A 25,708-nucleotide genomic window follows, 5' to 3' on the forward strand; every position below is an offset into this window, starting at 1 on the left:
TAGGATTACTTTGAGTACAGTCCCACATGTTTCTCCCGCCCCAATGATTGTGTCTACCCTACACAGATCCAGGTGGCACATCTTTAGGATTTCGAAGTTGAAAACTCTCCCAGCATCCCACAGGGATCCATGATGTCAGAGTGGGGTAATGAACAGCTTGGCTTTCACTCTGCTGAAGCCAGAGGGGCAATATCATGTTGAAGTAATAGGAAAAGGAAAATGAAGAATTTTTAGCTCCACAAGAATCAATATAACTATGTCATTCTGTTAATGAAGTGATCAATTTATTTCAAGTCTTCACCGTGTAATCATTTTATTTTGTCATCTCTCGGACTCCACGTGGGCATCATCATGAAAGGAATGGTATGAGTAGACGGTGATTAAAGAGCGTCAGTGAGATGGAAGGATTAATGACAATGTGAATAATGTGTTTTGGGTGAGGGGACAGGGATTGGGATTTGCAGTTGATCCTGCATTTTGTGCACTATGACTTTACACACTCAGATTATGTTCTTGTACAAGCATGTCATGAGTACTCTAGCAGCTATGTGAGTGTATACTGGCCGTATCAAGTTCCTCTTCCAAGAGTGCAGAACCATCCTGACCTTCCTCCACCTGCAGCACAATGCCATTCTAGGCACAGCAAGCTGCTATTCTTATTGGGATGTACTGAGACATCCAAGGATCTCTCTCTCACACACACACACACATACACACAGACACATCTTTTTAGAAGCTCCTTTTATGTTCACTATCTTATTAAATGATGCAGTGCCACATTGTATATTTGCAATTGTGCTGAAATGAGGAGTATTTGGACTCTCAGAAACAGAATAAGAAGAATTCAACAACATTCTCGATAATTATTACCATTAAACATAACACCATCCACACAAGGAAAGTATTAATTTCCTAGACACCACTGTATCTAAATTAGCCCAAGACAAAAGACAGAAACTGGCAAATTTGTTTTTAAAATAGCTGGCACACATTTCTGTACACAAAACATTAACACCATAAACATGCATTCCCATGGACTGCTACGATCACAGCTAATAGTTGCACATTTGTGTCTAACACAGTCACAGCACCTCAATTCATTCACAGCATGTGAAATGCTTTATGATGCAATAACATATAAATGAAAATCTTGGTGAAATAACAACATTTAAGATTAAATGATCTGATTGACACAGTGTTCATTATAATAGCATCTTATTCCTTTGGTTAAAGGGAGTAAAACCGCGCTCTCCCCTTTTCAACCTTTACTTCCTCATTGCAACATATCAACAGCAAAAGTTGGACAGAATCAGCTTGTGACTGGAGGAGCAGTTACTCAGAGATTCAGTCCATTTGAATTGTGACTTTTCTCTGCATGGTCACCCTCCACAATTGATGTTTCTGGGGCATTTCTAGGGAATTCCAGCAGAAAATCCCCCCACTGCCCTTGTGTATTTTGACCTTTGGTATCTCCAGATCTGCCCATCTTTAGCTGCTCAGTGGCTTCCTCAATGTCTGCTCTTGTGCTCATCTGACTTCATTTGTGCCTATCTTATGCATTAGTGTCAGTGCTGCTCACCTTGCTGCAAATAGCATCCTAGTTAAATACATGAGTGAACATGTTCATGTTGGGCTTCTAACATGCCAGCATTAATTAATGCATTAAAATTCCCACCATGTAGATTAATGTGCTGCTGAATGAGGCTAAGTACGGGGTGACTGAAGCTGGGGGAGGGAGGACAGGAAGTTATCTTAAAGCTTGAATTCAATAGATGTTTGGACTCTAGAAGAAATGCGATATGTAGATCAGGTGGTAAAGTGGAGTTGAGGTCAAAGGTTAGCCTGATCTTACAAATAATACATTGGTTATCACATAACATCTGAAATAGGAGCAGAAATAAGTTATCTTGTCATACCAACACCTACCCAACTGACTGGGTAAAAAATAAATGATAGATAGAGAAATAAAGAAAAGATTCCAAGGGTGAGAAGAGGAAAGGCAAGAAGCAATGCAAAAACATTAGAACCAGAAAAAAGAATGATCCTATTCTTTGATTTACAAAGTGGTGCACCATGAAAGATAACACAAGTAATTATTAATATGAGTTTAACAACAGCAATCTGTAGCAAAAGTGTTGACCATTAATGTTTGTACTAAATTTAGACATTGATTTAGTTTTAAATCTTTTTAAAATATTTCCACAATTATAATCTTTCAGTTAGGAGCAAAGAGATTACAAATTTGGCACATTCCTATTTATTAATGTCACTCAATGATCAAAGTTTTTATGAGTCTTGAACTGTTAAAGTAATACAACATTTGTTGGGGATGGTGAACATTGCAGGCCAATGGTCTTTTATCAGCATTCAAATAAAAGTTCATCGACCTGATGTGCCAACTCTGTTTCTCTCTCCACAGATGCTGTCAGACATGTTGAGTAATACTAGCACTTATAATATTGAACACAAGTGAATTTGTCTTCCAGATCTAAGTTGCCACTAACTGCTTATCAAGACTGTGAAAATAACATTTTAATAAAGTTACCGTGAACCTATAACCTATGATTAATGGTAAATAAAATTCTATTTAACTCATAATGCTAATAGTCGAGACTGTGGTGCTGGAAAATCACAGCAGGTCAGACGGCTTTCAAGGAACAGGAGAGTCCACGTTTCGGGCAAAAGCCATTCATCATTTTTGATGAAGGGCTTTTGCCAGAAAGGTCGACTTTCCTGCTCCTGGGATGCTGCCTGACCTGCATCACACTCTCGACTCTAATCTCCAGCATCTGCCGTCCTCACTTTCGCCTACATAATACTAATAGTTGACTTTGTAACATAGATGTGGGTACCACTCCAAACAAATCTGCCTATCCACGTCATAAAATGAAAACATAATTCATTTCAAACAAAAAGAATGCAACATATTACAATTTGATTAAGGTTTAACTGTGCATTGATTGATTATTCTAAACCAAGATGTGTTAGTTGGACAAGAATTCTCTGAGGATTTGCAGATGTGCCTAACTTCACAAACCATTTAATCTCTGGAACTATAGTGCAATATTTTTGCTTGTCAGAAACTGAATCCCTATGAACTAATAAGTTGTCAAATCAAGTTACAGGTGCAACCAAAGAACAGTTTAGTTTAATCAAGAATGTTGAGGCAGGATATGGTTGGTGAATGTACATAATGTAGTAAAGTCATTTCAAGTTGTGTAGTACATTGTTCAAGAAGGAAATCAGAAGATGTAAAAACAGTTTCAACAAAACTTTTCACAGTTAAATAGATAAATGTAATTTGATCTCCAATTTCAAAGGAAACATGAATTAATTATCTCTCAAGAGGCACACAACTAATTCTGATACATTTAAGAATTACTTTATTATAGAAAGCAATCTACTACTGTACGGGTGATGCAGATTCCATTTAATTTCTTGCCTGGAGTTTTTAAAACACTAATGCTGTGCCATGTTCTATTTTTAGAATAATACCATGCAAGTGAACTCATTCTTTAATGGATTACCTTATTGAGGTTTACAAACTCATAAGGGACATAGATAAGGCGAATGATAAGTGTCTTTTCCCTAGGGTGGGGGAGTTCAAAACTGGGGTCATTGTTTTAAGGTCAAAGGAGAAAGATTTAAAAAGGACTCTGTCGTCCAGTCAAATCAAAACAAATAAAAACAACAAAGTCTACTGCCCCAGTGATATTCCAGTTTAGATCTACAAAACTGGTGGACTTTAATGCTCTCATCAAGACTATACACACTCACCTTGAAGATTTCAGAAATGCAGCAATTGCAACTATCTTTAAGAGAGATTCATTCATGCTGTGGAAACTATCAAGTAGGGAATATCCTGATACATATTCTTCTCAACCTCACACTTCACCACATCAGGAATTAAGCAGCATGTTGCTGCAAAAGATAATTACACAAATGACTTATTCAGTAAAACAGTTTTCTGTTTACTATGCTTGAATGTTGTTCACATAAATGGAAAAAAAGGATATCTTTACTCAGCACCTTTGCCCATTGAATTTTTTAAAATTAACATGGCTAACAATTCTAGATGAACTTTGGAACCATACTTTTTGAATTTCTCCTCCACTTTTCCAACAACTGTGTGAAACTACATAAGGGTCAGCTATCATGGAAGGCATCACAGCACATCTCAATTTTAATCTGAATTCATGTCAGCACTTCCATCCTTTGTGATAAGAATCATTAGATACAAATCAGGAGCTTGAGATCTGACCTTTTCATAACTAACAGACACTAACACCAAACATAACTACCCCTACTGGTAACCTAGCTGAGAAAAAAAACTCCTCACAGACTGGGAAGTTGAATTTAGGAAATTATGGTTTGCACTGCTTCGTCACTGCAGCTTCTTTGTGGGTAGCTCTCCTGCCTCTAACACAGAGGCCCCAGACTCAAGTAACTTTTGTAAGTAAGACAGTGCATATTTGTGCCGGTCTCTAGTCTGGATAAATCAGAAGGATTAGTGACAGCTGTAAAGCTACATGCAAAATCCAAATCAGAGGTTGATTATGAAGGTGACCAACCAGCATTCTGGTTGTACCATGGAAAAAGCCAAAAGAGGTCCCATTCACGAACAGGATAAAATCAAACTCAAGAATTTACCCTCCCGTAAAAGCACAATCTGTTAAAAATCTATGATATATTAAGTAAATATATGAAATTATTTAAATTATTTACATTCCATTTAAATGCCATCATAGCCATAGCAGACTATTATACGTCTGTCCTTGTTTTTGGTATTTTTCATCTCTCTCCAAGTAAGCTTGCTATATCTTGGGAAAGTACAATCCCTCAAAATATGCATTTGATCATGTATGTCACAGAACAAGTTTCACTTCTTCATTCTCTGACTTAATTGTCTTCCAAGAATTATAAATACATAATTGTGCTACCTTTGTTATGACAGAACCCACACTTCAAAAGTACTCATTAGTTGTAAAATGCTTTGGGATGTCATGAAGTTATGAAATCACATGAATGCTCTTTGTGTTCTTTTAACGATGCTGGAATGCCCTTGTTTCTTGTTATTTGCTATGCAGGAATGGAAAAACAATGAGATTAATGGATATAAATGGTGCTGGCAGAATAGAGCAAGACCAGCAACAAAAATGCAGCAATAGTGGTGGAAGTTTAAGAATGGAGGTGAAGGCAAAATGTCGAAATGAGCAGGTTTTTGGGGTGAGGTAAATGGGAATGAGTGATGGCTTATAGTGAGCAGAGAATAATGAACAGGGGTGAGGGGTAATGAACAGGAATGGGGAACAATAAGAAACAGGGTTGGGGAGTAATAATGAGCAGGATTCATAGGCACGTGAGATAATGAACGGAAGAATGTGATGAAAATTGAATGGGGTTGGGAGACAAATTAATGAGTCAGGATGACAGTAAAATAAGCACAGATGTAAACTGTGATGAGTGCAATTGGGTGCAGTAATGAGCAGGGAGGAAGGGTAGTAATAAAAAACGGCAGGGATAATAAAGTGAAGATGGGGTATGCATGAGCAGGTCTGCGGTAGTAATGAATGAGGCTCAATGAATTGAGAAGGTGTGGCGATATTGAGGTGGATTGGGTTAATGAATGTAGTTGGGGTAATGAGTGGGGATTGGGGGTAACAATTGGACTGGGGGCATTGAGGGCTTGAAGTGCATTCAGATGGGATTGGGTAATAATAAGCAGTGTATTGAGAGGAGGTGGTGGGTAATGAGTATAATAAGTGAGACTAGGTGCTTTTGAGGGTTTGTGGGGAGTAATAATGAATGGGAAGGGGATAATGAGCAGCGATGGGGGTAAAAAGTAATAGATGTGAATACTGAGTGGGGTTGGGGTAACAATGTATTGGGATAAACCAGCAGGAACAGGTGGCAAGGAACTGGGATATGTGAGAGTGGGGAATTTTGAGAGGGGCTGGTTGTTAGCTGATGTCAGATGGGGTAATGAGCAAAACAAACTAACAACAGATATAGTACAGAACCAGGCCAATAGACCCATCATGTTGGCACTAGGTGTTTAATCAGAATTATGACTTGGCGCCATTCCCCTGCCTTTTCTCCATATCCTTGCACATTGTTTCTATTCTAGTAATCATCCAATGTCCTTTTCAAAGTCTCAATTGATTCTACCTCTACCACACTTCCAGGCAATGCATTCCAGATCCAAACCACTCACGAAAATTGTTCTCTCCCACATCACATTTGTTGCATTTACAAATCACTTTAAATCCATGCTCTCTTGTCATCAATCCTTTTGAGAGGGGGACATCACTGGAAAGCAGGCAAGTGATTGCTGGTGAATGTTTCCTTACTTCTCTACTTAACCCCAATTTTTAAAATTTAAACCAAATTTATTCAATTTAAGATCTGTGAAATTATATGTTTCAATTGGGGTAAGTAAATAAATAACAATATTATTGCAGAGCAGGTCTAGAAGCATTACTTAAAATTAATACTTTAGACAAGATCTTGACAGGATTGTAACATAATTGAGGCTATTTATTTCCAATCATATGAAGAAATTGGCCAATTCCAAAGGAACTCATAAGAAGTTTTCCTGGGATTACCAACAATGAGGATAGCTGGGAGGATTTTCTGAAACACACATTTCAGGAGGTGGTCAATCACAGGCAGAGTAGGTTCAGGACTGTACATGATTGGCCATCCAAAAGTGTAAATATAAAGAGGACATACATGAGCCTCAGGACATGAGCCACTCTCATACAGGTACTCCAAACTAGAGATGGTTGGGCATGACAAACCCTTAAAGGAAAGCAGCTTGTCATCCATCTAAAAGGCACAAGTCAGAAGTGTGATGGAATACCGCCTCACCTGCAGCTCCAGCAATGTTCAAGAAGTAACAAAATTCATGGAGTGTGATACTATCTATGACAAAGCAGCCTGCTTGATTAGCACCACATCAACAAGTATTCACTCCCTCCACCACCAACCCTCTGTAGCAATGGTAGATATCAGGTATAGAATACAGTGTGGAAGCAGGCCATTTGACCCATTGAGTGCACACGACCTTCCAAACAGCATCACACAGAGATCCCTATACTATTGCTGTAATCCCACAATTCCCATGGTTAATCCACCTAGTCTGCACATCCCTCGACAACATTGGCAGTTTAGTATGGCCAATTCAACCAACCTAGGTAAAAGTGAGGACTGCAGATGCTGGAAACCAGAGTTTAGGTCAGAGTGGTGCTGGAAAAAGCACAGCAGGTCAGGCAGCATCCGAGGATCAGGAAAATCGACGTTCGGTCTTTTGCCCGAAACGTTGATTTTCCTGCTCCTCAGATGCTGCCTGACCTGCTGTGCTTTTCCAGCACCACTCTGATCTAAAATCCAACTCACCTGCATATCTTTGAACTGTGGGAGGAAACCGGGGAGCACTCAAGGAAACCCATGCTGACATGGGGAGATTGTGAAAACTCCACACAAACAGTCGCTGAGGATGGAATCGAACCACACATTCCACACTGGTGCTATGAGGCAGCAGTGCTAACTACTGAGCCACTGTGTGTAATGTCTACCAGACGCATTTCAGAAATTCACCAAAGATCCTCAGATAGCACCTTCCAAACTCACAACCACTTCCATATAGAAGGACAAGGGCAGCAGAAACATTGAAACATCACCATGTGCAAGTACCCCTCTAAGCCATTCCTCATCCTGATTTGGAAATATGTCATAGTTCCTTCACTGCTATTAGGTCAAAATCCTGGAAGTCCCTTCCTAAGCGCATTGTGCATCAACCTATAGCACCTGGCCTGCAGTAGCTCAAGAAAGCAGCTCAATACCACCTTCTCAAGGGCAACTAGGGATGGGCAATAAATGTTGGCCAACCAGGAATGCCCACATCGTATGAGTGAATAAAAGTTCAGATCAATGCTTCAATGGATGGGGATTTCTGACACCATCATCATGTGTGCCAGATGGTGATCCAGTGCCAGAGTAAAGGACCCTACCACCCCAAATATACTCTTTTCCACCCTCTTCCATTGGGAAGAAGATACATAAGTTTGAAACACGTACCAACAGATTCAAACTTACCAGACTTATGAAAAGACCTCTCATATGTTCAAATTTATCTTCCTCTGCAACTTCTCTATAGCTGTAACACTAGATTCTGCATTCTGTTCTATTACTCTAATGTACTTATGTAAGATATGATTTAGCTGGATTGCAAAACAATACTTCTCACTGTATCACGGTACGTGACAAAAATAAATCAATCTAATCAAAATCAACTCAAAACTGAATATATTACAGACAGAAGGGAGTGAGCCAGATGTTGTACCACAACTCAGTACCAACAACACAGAGAGGGAGGACATTGTAATCCAATGGTGAGATTTTCTGGAACTCAAGGAGAAAGATACAAAATAGGACTCAATGGTATTAATCTTAGTGTCATGCAATAGCAAGAGCTGAAATAGGGAAATGAGGATGATCAAATTTGGACAAAGTTCGAGGCATAATGTAGGAGAGAGGGCTACTGAATCCTGGGGCATTGAGACAAGTTCTAAAATCAAAAGTGACAGAACTGAGACCAGTGTCCTTGCAGGAATGATCACCACTCTGGTCGGAAGAAGTTCAAATGAGGTCAAGGGGATGAGCATCAGGTCATGAAAGCAGAACCAAGGAAAAACATGCATAAAGTGAGTGTCAAATAGCAGCAGAGAAGGAAATAGCATCATTTTAGATATGGATAGGCTACATCGGTCTGCAAGGAATACAAAAACTGGCTTTGAGTGCATAGATATAAGCACACTAAGTATGATGAATGAAGTTGGTGAGTTAGAAGCACAAATTCCTGTGTGCAAGTATGATGTAGTAGCTTAAAAATGATAAACAGAGGGTGTGTGTAGTCAAGGATAAAATACAATTAGAAAGGTAAGGAGGGAAAAGGGAAATGGCATGATAGTACTCTTTAAGGAAGCCATTGTAGTGTTAGAAAAAATGGGGTTTCCTTGAGAAAGCAGGAACAGAATCCATTTTGGTTCAAGCTGAGAAGCAATAAGCTCTTCACCAGGAATTGACTACCGTTTCAGTGCCAGAAGGAGTCAGTAGTCCTAGTAGGAGAAGGCCTTAAGAGTTGCTATCAAACACCAGTTGGCCAGTAGCTCTCAGAAGTGGGGCTTTGTTCCACACTGGCTGAATTCATGACCTCAGGCTTGTTGACTGTAGAATTTGGTTGTGGTTTCCTGTCCTGGGAGAGAGTCAACTTCTTGGCTGTGGATAGGGTTTCACCTCTGTGAAAATTTCTAGTTTCAGATCAGTAAGCTTTCTACTGCTATTTCAGATTTTCATCATATGCAGAATTTTTGTATCACATGATTTTTTGTTAAAATATTGTCCTGATTTTTTTCCAGCATATTCATAAAATTGTCCTGGAAATTAATCTCTAATTCCTGGAGGCATATGACCAATATGGATTGATAACTCCAGGGCCAGTGTGATGGCAAAATCAGCCCAGAAGCCACAGAGGCTTAGAAATGTACAATATGCACTAAGTCTATGTTTAAGAGAACTGTCAGTCAGTGATGAAAGAACAGCAGCAAACAGCCAGAGGCAGTTTCAAGATAACCAGGCACTGCCACAACACAAAGTATTGATCTGCCAGATGATACTTCCACTGAATAAAACTTAACTTTTAATTTCTGTTGATAATTGACATGTGTATTCGATTGTAGAAAGTGAATTAATTATTTAGTAATTGACATATGCCGTTTATTGTACAAAATGAATTCATAAGCCATTGTATTCCATTGAACATTGAACTGACAACAGACACTCCAGAAGGGATTTTGAAGAAATAAATAGGGTAAACATTGTTTCATCTTCTATCTGCTCAGTAGAAATTAGCAGGGTGGCAGTTAAAATGCTCCAGCTAACTTAACAGCTGAAAATTGCAAAGCGATCCCATTATGATTTGGCCAGAGTCTCCAGGAAATGAAAGTGAATCCAATGGCACTGTTGTGAACAATCTAGGGCAAATTAACAAAGAGGATTGAAACTTGTGCTTTGACTTAATTTCTTTGAATACTTACATTTATTGGAACAAATATTGGAGGTGGTAAAAGAAAAAAACTGTTGGACGGAACATGATGATCTGGGGGGGTGATGTTTGCATCAAACACAGTGACCTCCCAAAGCACAGCAGGACCCTTCTTTAGTTACAAAGCTGAAGGGGAAGTGTTATCAAGCTCCAGCTACAACTGTGACTCAAGTCTGAGCGTGGGAGCCACCATAGGTTTCTGGCCAAGATGAGGTGAGTCAGGATCTGCCTACAAGATGTATAGGTTAAAATACGTAAGTTTTATTAGGAGCAGAGGAGGAGGAGTAGGTTAATGGATTGGGAATGTCAAAACTTAATTCACAACTTTTAATAAGAATGTATTACACATAAGTATCTTTTGGCAAAATACTATTCAGCTATAATATCTTTTTGACTCACATTTATCTCCTTTAACTAAATGCATGACTATATCAATACTATTTATATTTAAGCTTTTAAAGCATTGGACCATGTTTTCATTCAATCTCATTTTCCACATTAACAACAATTACAATTCTTTTCTGTACATCCTTTGAACCAATTTATCTGACAAAGTTTTCAGAGCAAATTGGATGGAGTCATGGAAACTTGGAATTACAAAGCAACAGCAAAAAGTAATTCCAGAAAAACCTTTCATTCAACATAAATGGATATTAGTTTGTAGCTGCTCTAAGTCAATTCCTATTCAAACCCATCACTGCACATACCTCTGCATACTTCCTGTCTTGGTAATATCACAGGTTTAACTCCCCCTTGACCAATCTATAGATACACACTATGGTTCAGTCTGCATTCTACTGGCGGATCAATACTCCTCCATGAATTTCCTTCCAGGTCAACTTGTGAACACAGCCTTTCACAGTGTTCTGATAAGAGGAAATACAGATTTGTATTTGTATAGTGGGATGGTAGGAAATCCAAAACCCACCAAATATCCCACAGTATTTAGAAGTTAATGAAATGTATAGTCACTGTTGTAATATCAAAAACATGGCAGTAAATTTGCACAAGACAATGTCATACAAACAGCATTGCTATATGGCTAAACAATAATATTGATTGAAGGGTAGATTTCATCAGGACTTTCCCCTTCTTTTTCAGAGTAGTACCTGACAGCTTTTTGAACTAGTCAATGATCACTGGCTTGAAACCTTTGCTGAATTTTCTACTTCACTGCTGGTGGGTTTGAAGGTGTAGGGTGGGGAAGAATAAACAGAAAATCAGTAGGACACCTTACAGTTGACTACCCATCTGCCCCCAGCCTCTCAGAAATTTTAGGGGGCAGGGATGGACTACCTACCATTGAACCTATTGAAGTTATTGAATGGCTATTTAAAGCTTTAACTGCATGGGCTGATGTCGGGTAAGGATGGGGGTCAAACCTCACCCCCTACCCAAGATCTTTCCCCACTTCCACTCACTCCACTTTCTGCATAACTCTGAGCAAGCGCTCCAGCCATAATTCACTTCCCATTTGAGAAATACAGATTGCCTTTAACTGAGAGTAGGAAGTTATTGTGATTTTGGGTCCTTTGCTGTTGCGTGCAGCCAATAAATAGAATACATAGAGCTGCCTGCATGTAGCAGTCATGCTAATCAGTGATCAGTGTAATAATGATCTACTACCTGAATATAAATCAATGGATGTAGATTACTTACACATTGCAATCCCTGGGCCTGTTTTGGAAACTATCCAACTTAGGCCCTTCATGCAGAAGAAAATGTACTAACACTCAAAAGAAGTTACAACTTTAAATATAACCTGCTACTGACAATAGACATTAATTGAGCAATAAGTTTTTTGCTACAGGGTGTTGATCAAGTCTTTCTTTTCATTCAGCATCATTCTTGCAATTGCTGAAAGATCAAACACATTTTTTCACACGCCCATTAATTGTTTCGCCTTCCACACATTTGCCAGTTTTAGCTTTGTGAGAACTTGCCTCAGGGAGTTTGCATGTTACTTTCCCATTGACTGTGTCAAAGGACACTGCACCTCTACTGCCTATTTCCAAATAAAAGTGCAGGTTTAATCAGAGAAAAGCAATTCATAGCACTTAACAAATAAATGTTTAATTGAAAGGATGACAAAATTCATATAAGATTGTAGTTAATTCAGTGTTTTAATAAACTTACACTCGATGCCAATCTACATCGATTCGATCTTGCTTATACATACAGAAAACTTCCTGGAATTATTTCCACATAATAAATGCCACCCTTTCTATGCAATTTGTGGTATCTTAGCTTTTACACATACTCTCAATGCAGGTCAAAATGCACCTGCAGTATCACATGTCAATGCATTTGTTCTGGGGCCAAACTTGTACTCACATAACCTGCAATGTGATTGAAATTTTACAACATGGGTCCATTCACTATGTTTTCTATAGACTTTGAAATTATTTTCTGTAGGGCAAAAAGTGAAAAACCTGAAATAATTGAACTAGATGACGCGCTACATTGATGGCAATTTCATTGGAACAGAAATACGAGAGAGTGAAATAAGAACAACAAAAAATGAGATATAAACTGGAAAAGTGGTTGGAATAGATGAAATACGTGCAGAATGAATTAAAAACATGGGAATAGACTTAATATTATTCTTTACAATGCCGTTTAAAAAATGTTATTTAAATTCAAGAGAACAGCCAAAGGAATCAATGCAGACAATAACAACTATTATAAGAGTGAAACCAAAGACACGCTGCTGCTCTGAGGAGAAAGTGAGGACTGCAGATACTGGACAGTCAGAGTCGAAAAGCTAGACAATGGAAAAGCACAGCAGGTCAGGCAGCATCCAAGGAGCGGGAGCCCTGATCAAGGATTATGTCTGAAACATCAATTCTCCTGCTCCTGTCTGGCCTGCTGTGCTTTTCCAGTGCCACACTTTTCAATGCTGATGCTTTGACTTTCATTCAATTAACCCAATTGCCCAGGCATTGAAGGTTGTGTGAAGAATTGTAACAAAGACAGAGTAGATTGCAAGTTTGGATCTCAGGGAGAAAGAGGGAATAGAGAGAAAACTGGCATTACGATAGGAAGTACAGGTTAGAGTTTGAATATGAATTATATGATTGCTCTGTAGATTTTGAAAACACATTTGTTTTGTTTGGTAGGATTAAGCTGTTGAAAGTTCTGAAAGACATTGGAGCAAACCGGAGAGATAGAGGACATGCAAGAAATTTATACATGGGACGAATGGCAAGAAGTCAGATTTCCAATGGGAAGTCGAACCATGCGTAATTGGAAGAGAAGTTCAAAAAAGGCATTGTTTATCATGAGTCATCTTCATTAAGTATGCAGAAGCATAGATCTGAAGAAGCTTCAGAAGGCACAGAATTTGTTGATAAGAATGGGGTAAGGTGGGGGTGGGAGGAGTGGTAACATTCATTAGTCAACCAAGCATTTGTACCAAGTTCAGAAGAAGGATTACAAGGATGAATAGATAAAGCAGTAACAATAGAAAGGGAATTTGGCAGGAACGTGAACATTGACAAAAGCAAAATAATGCACATCTTAAAATCACCAATAAATATCCACATATACACAGAAGGAAGAGAACTAAAATTGGAACAATAATTTAAATATTTAGGAAGCATTATATTTGGAGTTGGAAGACACAGCAAAGAAATAAGTAAAAGGACACTAACATGAAAAACTCTATTTTGTAAAGGTAACAGTTGCTAACAGGAAATCTGAATGAATAACTCAAAAAGAAATTTGTAAGAATCTTGCTTTGCAGCGCTGTTTTGTATGAATGGGACAAGTGGACCCTATGGGAGCAAAGGCAAGCTTGCTAAATAGCTTTGAAATAAAAATGTAGAAAATAGAAGCCATGGTTGATCTTCTATCTCAATCTCATTGTCATGTTCTCTCCCTATATAGCTTTAACCTCGAGGAATTAATTAAGTGACTACACCACTGCAATCTTCTGTGGTCAAGAACTCCATTTGTTCACCGACTTCTGAGTGGAGGAATTCGGCTTCATCTCAGTCTAAAATGGCCCACTTTGTATCCTGACACCACAGCCCCTTGTTCTGGATCCCTCAGCAAAGGGAAACATCATCCCTGCATCCAGTCTGGCCAGCCTAATTTTACCTAAAGTACTTTTTTTTGCAAATACTACTTTTCTTCAATGCAGGCTTCCCAAAAGATCCTTGCTTCACTAGCACTTCTGGGAATTGTTTGTGTCATCTATTGTGATGTACTTGCTTCATACACTCTGGCATTTCTTTGCTTTCTATTGCCAATCTCCTTGTTTCAGGCTATGAGAGACTTACATTTGTTTTCACTAATTTTTTTTTCATTTTTCTCTACTAATTGAAGCTCTTGCTGTCTGTTTTTATGTTCATTGAAATTTATTTTCTTAATCTTGATTGTTTTCTCCTCTTAATCTATCAACTTCTTGGTCTTCCTTTGCAGAATTCTAAATCATTCTCAGTCCTCAGGCTTCCAAATTGTTCAGACTCCTTTAGAAGATACTTCTTTAGATCTCATTATATTGTTAATTTAGTTTATTAACTATAGTTGGACCACTTTTTCTGTAGTGTTCTTTCATCCAAAAGGAATAAAAAAACCATTTCAATGCATGAAATCATCCCTTAAATATTAACTATTGCCTGTCCACTATTGTGCCTTTTAACAAAGTTAACCTGTCAATTGCAGCCAACTCACCCTGATGATTTCGTAGTTTCCTTTATTTAGACTTAGATCCTAGTTTTGGATTGGACAACTTCAGTTTCTTTCCCAGTGAAGAATTCCACTACATTACACTCACTCTTTCTTAAACAACCCCTCAAAGATTATTAATTAACCCTATCTCATTGCAGAAAACTATGTCTAGGATAGCCTGCCCATGAGTTGGTACTGCAATGTACTGGTGTAAAAGACCATTTTGAATGGATGACAGGAATTCATCCACCATAAAAATTAATGGTCATATGGTTTGCCCAATCTATATGTAGATTAAAATCACCCATGATTACTGTAGAACATTTGTTGCATGCATCTCCAATTTCCTGTTTATTGCCACCCTTTGTCTCACCAATATAGTTCGGACAACTTCCATAATCTGTTCTGCCCCTTGCTGATTCTTAACTTCAGCCAGTCTGATACTGTGTCTTTTCACATTAGTACTAACACAGACCACAATCTCAGGCTCCTGTCCATTCCATTTCAAAATATCCTGCCAAGACATCCTTGACGCTGGTACCAGGAGTCAACTTACCATCCTGGAAACATGTCTGTGGCTGCAAAAATGGCTGTCTATTCTCTTTGCAATACAATCACCTTTTACTGCTGCTATCACACTCCTTTTGTTGGGGGGGGGGGGGGGGAATGGAAGAGACAGGAAAAGCAATAAATAAGAAGTGCTATAGAGAGTGAAAAAACTTTACTGAATACAATCAGGAACAAAATCTGGGTATGCACATAGAATCACAGAATTATGAGAAGGTACCAGTCATTTTCTCCATGGTATAGAATTATAGAACCCCTTTAGCATGGAAAGATGCCATTGAGTCTGCAACGGCTCTCTGAAGAGAATCCACAAGGCCCAGGCCTCCCATCCTATCCCTGTAACCCTGAATTTTACCATGGCTAACCTACCTATCCCAGACATCCCTGAAAATGACAAGGCAGTTTAGTATGGCCAATACACTCAACCTCCACATTTTTGGACTTTGGAAGGAAACCACTGTGCCACCGTGCCACCACATTGTATGAGGAAATTGACTTCTAAGAGACCTTTTGGTGGGAAGATTTCAAGAGAGAAGAGGGAAGTAAGAAAATATCAATTGTATGGTTTGAAAGTTGACTGTAATTCTAGCAAATGAAAAGAATTACACAGGACATTATGGAAGAGTGCACATTATGATGGTGAGGTGATGATGGTGGTGGTGGTGAGGCCACAATACATTGCAATTTGTGGTCAGTAATGTAGGGTGGGGGATGGGGGGCACGAATATATTTTGGGGCTTTGCCCACTCCATAATCTGGTCTGAAGCTGTAACTATGATCACAGTAGAACTTTTCCCCCAGTTCCATAATGTTGCAGCATGAGCAGCTACAGGAAATTCACCCTCGGTAGGTTTGTTACTTCCCACTGAGATTAAACACCAGCCGTTAGAAGCTATTGAATTATGAGCTAACTATTATTAGATTGCACTTTAAAGATATCAACAGTTTCAATAAGTCAATAAAATTGATGCTTATTTACTGCTATAAATAGAATACTATAACTGAATCAGAGAATGTTCAATGTAATATTTCTGGCTTACATTTAAGAAGGTGAATTTATAGAGGTTTATAAAATCATGGAGCATGGATAGGGTAAATAGACAAGGTTTTTTTTTGCCAGGGCTGGGGGAGTCCAGAACTAGAGGGCATAGGTTTAGGGTGAGAGGGGACAAGTTAAAAAGGAATCTAAGAGGCAACATTTTCACACTGAGGATGATGCATGTATGGAATAAAAGGCATCTGGAATGGACACATGTATGGAAGGATTTAGAGGCATATGGGCCAAGTGCTGACAAATGGGACTAGATTAGGTTAGGATATCTGGCTGCAATGACGAGTTGGACCAAAGGGTCTGTTTCCGTGCTGTACATCTCCATGACTCTATAATTGTAATCCTGGTAATAGTAATTGCTGATACTTGGTAATTAATCAGTTTGTTACTTGTTGACAGGGGTGGGAATTTGGCTTTAATTGTGATAACATCGATCACTAATACCTCAGATCAAGACCTAGTGAAGTTAAATAACAACATAAAATAGGAATGATGGCAACTTTTTTCTAACTAATATAAATATAATTAATTCTCCCATTTAAGAAAACTGCAATATTAATAGTGCAGTTGACAAAGTGTGTAAGATCCTTTATTCCTGATGAAGGGCTTTTGCCCGAAACGTCGATTTCGCTGCTCGTTGGATGCTGCCTGAACTGCTGTGCTCTTCCAGCACCACTAACCCAGTAAAGTGTGTAAGATACCATGCAGAACCATTTTACCTGAAGTTCAACACACAACTCTGCAACATCTAACCACATACTCACTGGTAAAAGGTCAAACCAAATGTTGTTGATGATTTATTCTGAAGAAAGACAATGAAGTGATGGAGAATTGTTATGCTCCATTATGTAAGAGCAATCTTCCCAAACTCAGAGGGTGGGCCTGTGAGCAATGTGAGACTCTTCATGCAGCAATTGAATTAATCAGGCACTTCACAGAGATTTATGACATCTGTAATCATAGAATCCTGCATGTGGAAGTGATGCAGTAACCAACTATACTCAGACACAAATTCTGACCTGAAGCAACCTTGACCATCTCATTATAAATGGTCATCACAAATGGATCATAGCCATCTCTGTGAAGGTGTAATCAGAAGTGGCACCTGTGAGCCACAATTCATAAAAATAATCCAATGTCTTAGTTTGCACAAAGATGTGGAGCTGACTTCCTCAACCTGAATTGTATGCATTTGCCAATATGCTGTTATACGCAAGGCTGACCTTGAGTGATGGGGGGATTGGGGACTGGAATAAGGTTTTGTTAGTCCTATGCCATTTACAATCTTCTGCTGTACTTGCTTATGCTACAAACATTACCAAATAAGGCCCAGTAGGTCAAAGTCCATATATAGGCATTTCATGGCCCTACTTGCCAGAGTCCTCAATTTCCCAATCTATTGAGGACAACGCTTAACAGTCATTTATGAGTGAAGCAAATGCTGACTGCTTACATAACGAAGGACCTCTTCTTTTTCTGATATTCCCCAAATAGGTTCCTTTGAAATGATATGACTGAATCCATAATGGATTATCATCACTCTGGCTGCAGTGCAACACAGACGCAGAGACACTGAAGAACAAATGTGCCAGCAAACTCAGGGCCAGCAGTGACATTGAGGGGCTGGCAAACACACTCCACATGTGGACCTCCAGGTCACAGCTGAATGGCCCCTCAGGATGTGGAACAGGTACAAAGGGCCCAGAATCTATTGTTTTGAGGGTCAATTCTCCAGATGAGAAAGATGCATTGCCACTAGAGACTGAGGATGTTCTTGGATACTGTCACAGAAATGTGTTATTTATTGAAACAGATATTGCAAACTGAAGGGCTGGGTGACTATCTCAATGATAATGAAGGTTCCTGCTCAGTAAATATTTATGCAGCTGGCTGTTTCCAAGTATCCAGTGGGAACCTGTACGTATCTCTCAGTTCTCAAATCACAAATGTATCAAGGATGTTACCAATGTAATTTAAGACGATCACACTGCTTCAGCTTGTTTGCTGTAAGGTCAGCATAGCTGGTCTCCCCACGTGCATGGTACTACATATGATACCCATTGTACTGAAAGAGTCATATTAAAAACTTGAGTGACTTCATCAACAGAAAATGGCTCTATTCCATCAATGTTTAAGTTACTTATGATCATCAACACTATATTTTAGAAGTCTGCAGCAGGTACTCTGGAAGCTGCCATGATGCCTATATCCTTCAGAACTCTCATTAATTTTAAGGGCAGGATTCCTTACAAGAATAATTACTAGGAGACAAGGTCTACTCATTTTCAGCTGCTTCACCCTCACTCCATCATAAGATCAGAAGTGGGGACATTCATGAATTGACCACACAATGTTCAGCACCACTTGCAACTCTTCAAAATACTGAAGCAGTCCATGTCCAAATGCTGAAAGACCTGTGCCAGGCAATGACTATACTTAGTAAAGAGAAAGGTGGATGTGCCTACACTGAATAGACTGCAGTGATGCAAGAAGGCAGTTCACTGCCACCTTTAAAATGGCAGGGGAATGGGCAATAAGTGTTAGTCCAGTCAGTGCTGCTAAAGTCTTTTCTTTTCCTACTGCTCTTTAAAAGTTAACATTTGCAACTCTTTGAAGGCCTTCCAACATGTGGTGCATTCACATTGAACAATGACAAAATGTTATACTATGTTGGACATCAGGGAAAGAGTAACACTCTCTTAGATAGGGTTCTAACATGGTGTAATACTGTAGACGTTTAGCCTGTGTAGCTTTGATTCTTGTAACTGCAGTTACAATGAGCTGTAGATCAGACTGGTAATGATGTAAAATAGCAACACATTCATGAGTTTGAGTTTCTATTCATCATCAAGTGTCACCCGTCCCAACCTGATGCTCTCAGAAGCTTTCTTCCTCATTTTCTCCTACTACTTGTACTGTGAAGTGCTATTTGAGACTGGCAACAGCTGACCTAGTGCACAACTCAGTTTTAAATATGACACTGACAGCAGAAATAATAGATGGCTCTGGCAGTGGCGAGTACTTCTGCCACTGGTGTGTGCGAGCAGTGCCATAAATGTGTGTGACATAAGTCCACAGAGGCCAGTATCCTGTCATCAAGTCACCCATTTGTTACACATGGAATGTCCTTGACACTGATCTAGCTTCCTCAGAGCCAGCTCTCGGAGTGAGCATAACCTCTGACACTTCTGTTTATATCTGTCAGCCAGGGTTCCCTGATTGGGGCTGTCAACCTGGCCCAATCAGGGAACTCATATTCTATGATGTCTACTTGTCTGACCTCGTTACAGTCTCTAAAGTATGGTGTAAACATAATAAGGTGACCAGTGGAGAATTGCATGCTAGAGCTCTTGGAGGGAAAACATCCATGACACCTCCCAAATCTAACGCTGAGCCAACATTTGATAAAATTCAGTACAATGACAAGATAGCCCAATGCAGTCAGTGGTAACTCATTACATCAACAGTGCCTTCAAGTACTGTTGGTTTGGTTGTTGAATGTCTAAAGGACCTGGCTGCAGCACATTTTGCATAGACATCAAAAACAGGCGCTCAATCCTCAATTTACACATGCAGTCAGTTGAATGTTAGGTATAGGAATCCATCCTGGATGACTACACAGGAACCATAACAAATATTGTTAGGGTGCACGTATGCGTTATTTCTACATGTTGGCATTGATAGTGGTTACATTTCTGGAACTGTTTCAGCGTGTCTTTGAAGCGCATTTTGTGCCTGCAGAAGGAGGCATGGCTTGTTCTGAGTTCCAGGACTTAATGTTACAAATTGTATCAATGCATCATTTACTTGACACAAAGTTAAAAATCACATAACACCAGTTTATAGTCCAACAGATTTATTTGGCAGTACAAGCTTTCGGAGCGCTGCTCCTTCATCAGGTAATCCATTAGCTACCTGATGAAGGAGCAGTGCTCCGAAAGCTAGTGCTTCCAAATAAATCTGTTGGACTAGATTAGATTAGATTACTTGACTATAACCTGGTGTTGTGTGATTTTTAACTTTGTTCACCCCAGTCCAACACTGGCACCTCCAAATCATTACGTGACTCAAACTAACATGTCTTTTCCACTCTGTCTTTGTAATAGAAGTAATTTTTTTGGGGAAGTATCTGGTAAGTATGACATTATATAATCAAAATATTGATGATAACCATATGAAAGGAAGAAGGACAAATCTCTTCACAAAACATTCCAATGGTTTGGGTCCACCTTGTGTGTATGCTGGTAACACAGCTGTGCACAATCAGAAATTACCTATTTTTAGTATAAGCTTCCTCATTCTTTAAATATTTTTCATTTCTGCATAACAGTAAGTAAGTAATCATTGATAAAAAACATTGTCCTCTGTATACTTATGGTGTGAAGCAAGTGAACTTTGCCAAAGGCATGGGCTATACCCTGTTCTTGTTTCATACCTTAGTTCCTTTAAAGCAGATGGCAACTCGAAATATCTAATAAATACAACATTGGAAATGCACATGCAGAAAATGACAGAAGGTCACATTGTTTTTGGTCTGGCACAAAAGACAGAAGGAAATTGGCTTTTAAATGGTAGACTGAACTGCATTCAAATGATCGGTGCACAGTCCATCTTAATTCTCACATAAATCAACCTTGCTGAAATAGAATAATAACTGGGCACCACAGAAATTTATTTGAATGTCACATTAAATCATTTAAATACAATTGGGACTTGATATCCTGACAATGCAAATAAAGACAGGAGTACATTATAATTGCATACAAATCACTTGTTAGTCACCTGATGATAAGTCTCAGAAAAAAAACTGAAGAAGGTGTAAAACTGAAATAAACACAGAAAATGCTAGAAACACTCATCAGGTTTGGCAGTATCTGTGAGGGAGTTTTCATCACTCATGAAGTGTTAACTCCAGGACCTGCTTTTCTGCTCTGTGAAGGTGGTGAGAGGAGAAATAGTGACCGGTTTGCCCTAAGAGAGAAATTCAACCACTTCACATGGCCTGTATGTAAGTGCTAAATGACAAAGGTCCATAGGTGACTTTCTCAACTAGCTAGCAATTACTGCCCTCAAACAATCAAGATTAGATTCCTACAATGTGGAAACAGGCCATTTGGCCCAACAAGTCCACACCAACTCTCTGAAGAGTAATCCACCCAGGCCAATTTCCCTCTGACTAATGCGCCTAACACTAAGGGCAATTCAGCATGGCCAATTCACCTGACCAGCATATCTTTGGATCACTCAAGGGCCACTAAAGGCCTCAACTTGCCAACTTATTGATCAGCTGCTTTCCCAACTGGGAATATGGCAACCTGCCTACTGAGTTGGGAGGAGAGAGAGAGATCTGTGAATTGACTCAATCTCAGGGCAACTGGAAGCACAGATAGGAGGCAAGGCAGTGGCCTCTGAAAGCCACTCTCTGTACTGCACCCCCTCCCCTAACTCCGCCCCCCCATCCCATGACCACCACACTGTGAAAAGTTTTTAAAAAACTTTCTTGTTGCTAGATCCCGAAGGAGTAGACTGATGAACCCGATGATAGAGTGTTTAATAAACTGTTTAACTGGTGATCTCGTGTGTTATCTTCCTGGTTGGGGTCAGTACATCAGTTGCTGCCACTTTGTTTGTAAAGAAAAAATTCCACACATTTCTCCCTCCATGGTTACTGTCAGATATCAGCTCCCAATGTAAACACTACACAATTAGATGGAGCATTGTGATTTTCCCTTGTGATTTTTAAAAACATAGCCACAGCAGAGAGTGAAGAAGAGAAAATAAGAAAAAATTAGAAATAATACAGACTAGTATTATTACATAGAGTCTTAGAGATATGCAGCACAAAAACAGACCCTTCGGTTCAACTTGTCCATGCTGACCTGATATCCTAACCTAATCTAGTCCCCTTTGCCAGCATTGGCCCATATCCCTCTAAACCCTTCCTACTCATACACACATCCAGATTCCTTTTGAGTTATAGAGTCATAGAGACGTACAGCATGGAAAAGACCCTTCGGTCCAACCCGTCCATGCTGACCAGATATCCCAACCCAATCTAGTCCCATCTGCCAGCACCCGGCCCATATCCCTCTAAACGCTTCCTATTCATATACCCATCCAAATGCCTCTTAAATGCTGCAACTGTATCAGCCTCCACCACATCCTCTGGCAGCTCACTCCATACATATACCGCCCTCTGTGTGAAAAAGTTGCCCCCTCGGTCTCTTTTATATCTTTCCCCTCTCACCCTAAACCTATGCCCTCTAGTTCTGGACTCCGCTTCCTTTGGCAGTCTATTCCATACAAACACCATCCTCTACATGAAAAAGTTGTCCCTTAGCCCCTTTTAAATCTTTCCCCTCTCATGTTAAACCAATGCCCTCTAGTTTTGGACTCCCCCACCCCATGGAAAAGACCTTGGCTATTCTCCTTATCTATGCCCTTCATGATTTTTATAAACTTCTATAAGGTCACTGCTCAGCCTCTAATTCTCCAGGGAAAATAACCCCAGTCTCTTCAGCCTTTCCCTATAGCTTGAACCTTCCAACACTGGCAACATCCTTGTAAATCTTTTCAGAACCCTTTCAAATTTCAGAATATCCTTCTGATAGCAGGGAGACTAGAATTGCATGCAGTTTTCAAATAATGGTCTAACCAATGTCCTGTACAGCGGTAACATGACCTCCTAACTCCTGTACCATGAAGAACTTTGTTGATTGCTTGACTGAAGTCCATATAGATCATATGTGCCGCTCTGCCCTCATCAAACCTCTTTGTTACTTCCTCAAAAAACTCAATCAAGTTTGTGAGACATGATTTCCCACACACATTATTTTATGTGATAAAAGTTAAAGCAGTAAGTATGGATAAAAGATAAAGGAAAAAAATAAAAAGTAAAGATAGATATGTTATATTTAAACCAAAAGAGAAAATGCTGGAAAATCTCAGCAGGTCTGGCAGCATCTGTAAGGAGAGAAAAGAGCTGACGTTTCGAATCTAACTGACCCATTGTCAAAGCTGAGGTATTCAAAGTAATTCATTGACGTTAGATTCGAAACGTCAGCTCTTTTCTCTCCTTACAGATGCTGCCAGACCTGCTGAGATTTTCCAGCATTTTCTCTTTTGGTTTTAGATTCCAGCATCTGCAGTAATTTGCTTTTATATATAGAAAGGTTGTTGACTGTGCAGATTAAGCAATCAGAATGTGAGAATGGCAGAACAATGGTGTGACTAACGTTTTTATTGTTCTTTAATTGCTGAAAGTATTGGACTAGTTTTAACATTGTGATATTTCCAGTTATACTGCAAGTTTTTAAATATAACATCACTCCCCCACTATTGCATAAATGCTGCCCCCTCCACCTGTGGAGAGAGCAACAAAATTAATGTTTTGAGTCCAGTATGCCGATTCAGAAAAGCCTGAAAAGATTTTTTCTCTTTTGTTAAAAAGGGAATATAGTGCAAAATATCAGTAATATAAAGGAAAATTCACAAAAAAGTATTTTTCCAGCACCTTTCACATCTTCAGCATGTCACAAAGCCCTCCAGAGCCAATGAATTACTTTGAATATGTTCACTGTTACATGCAAATAAACAAAGCAGCTCAATTCCACTCAGCAAGTAGGTAAGTAAATAGATACAGACAGTAGAGCATGGAGAAGGGGGAGAAGGCAAGGGAATTGCAACTATCTAATATGTGGAATCCTGTCATTACATTGTTATAACTTCCCTCTTGTTAAAAATGTTGACTAATTGTTATTCAAAAACTGTCTAACAGTAAAATGGACAGAAAGTGCAAACAATTTCAAAATTGCATTAATTTACCTTTTGTTTTCTCCCTGTTTCCTTTGGAGAAACTTGCCAATTTTGTTGGTATCTGTTGCTGGATGCCTGTAGGTTTCAGAAGCTGATTAGTTGCACTGAGAAGCTGAACAGGAACTTCGTGTTTCAAGTTTTCATTAATCCTAACAATGGAGTTCAAGGCACTTTCCACTTTGTGAGATTCAGAAAATGTCTGTACACTGTTTGGTCTTTGGTAATTGTTTGGTGAATACTGGAGTGCAGCCTCATTTACAAAGACCGACGCTGTATCTATTCCTGCACCGCCCAAGCTTCCTGTGCGAGTGTGAATTGGAACCTGTGGAAATTAAAGCATTTAAAATAAGGGTATGTAAATGATATTACTTATCATACAAATTCATGACACATCTATCTGGTGTATTGTATGATGAAAGGATGTAAGCCCATACTTTCTACATTCCCGCCCCACACCTCATGCACAATAATGACTTTCAATCTCAATCATGCCTTCAGGGGGATGTGTAGAGCAAAGACTGGGCACCTCATTAAAGAGAGGGCACAGGTAAAAGGAGTAAACACAGGCCCCTTTCACATGTGACCAAGCAATCAATTTGACATGAATACTGACAAGGTGCTTTCTCTCCTTTGTCTGCTACAGTGTTCTTAAAGGTTCTAGTAGCAGATGAAAGGGAGAAACCACAGACAAACTGCAAATAGAGAGAAGCATAACAAATTAGCTGAATAGCATCCATTTGTACGCAATCACACAGCAGCTGATCCTACGTCACACCAGCATAGCACTAGCCATGCAAATACAGAAATGGGAAGGAGCATAAAGTACTTTGCAAATGAATTGGATGATACGTCGTCACTTGTATTTATCAAATAAATAGTGAAATGTGTAATATGTCGCCATGCTCTGGCACCATTCTGAGTTACAGAAGATATTAAGATATAACAAGAATATAGCTAAGAACAGAGTTCTTCCTCCCTTCTTGTGCTCTGCTCAACATTAGAGGGGAGTGGGATTCTCCACAACAAGCTCTGGGCCCACCAAAGCCCTCACATCACAGTCCATTCCAGGAGTCCTGCTCGGAAACTACCACTGCTGCTCCTTCATTCCAGGAGCACGACACTGGGCCTACCATGCCAATACAACTGCCATTCCCTTTGATCCTCCTGTGATTCAGGCCTATTGTAGTTGAAGCCCAACATTGTAATTCTGACACCGACTGCAGATGCCACCTTTACCACCAACTGCAGAAGTCATATGCATATGCCAACAAATGATGGGCTGTTCTGATGTCCACCACTGAATTAGATAATCTGCAGTTTTAATCATGCCGTGAATTTATTGTCACAGTACCACTCAGGTGACAAGTATACATGCTAGTCATGCTACAGAGCTCTGATGCACTATACTTAATTATAATTTAAATATCTCTCATTACAAAGTTTCAAAAATATACTATTTCTGAAAGTTATATCACCTCTACACAGTGACTTAAGAA

At 39.3% G+C, this 25,708-nt stretch overlaps 1 protein-coding gene across 1 annotated transcript in view; it reads right to left on the bottom strand.

Moving 5' to 3' along the window:
• The window catches only part of arhgef28a (Rho guanine nucleotide exchange factor (GEF) 28a), a 462,887-nt gene that overhangs the window by 39,218 nt on the left and 397,961 nt on the right, over positions 1-25,708 (bottom strand). The window contains exon 36 of the mRNA XM_072548108.1: positions 24,222-24,534. Within this exon, the coding sequence (XP_072404209.1) occupies positions 24,222-24,534 (313 nt within the window). The remainder of the gene's footprint in view (positions 1-24,221; positions 24,535-25,708) is intronic.

Source organism: Chiloscyllium punctatum, chromosome 2 (assembly GCF_047496795.1).
Source record: "Chiloscyllium punctatum isolate Juve2018m chromosome 2, sChiPun1.3, whole genome shotgun sequence".
Classification (NCBI taxonomy): Eukaryota; Metazoa; Chordata; class Chondrichthyes; order Orectolobiformes; family Hemiscylliidae; genus Chiloscyllium; species Chiloscyllium punctatum.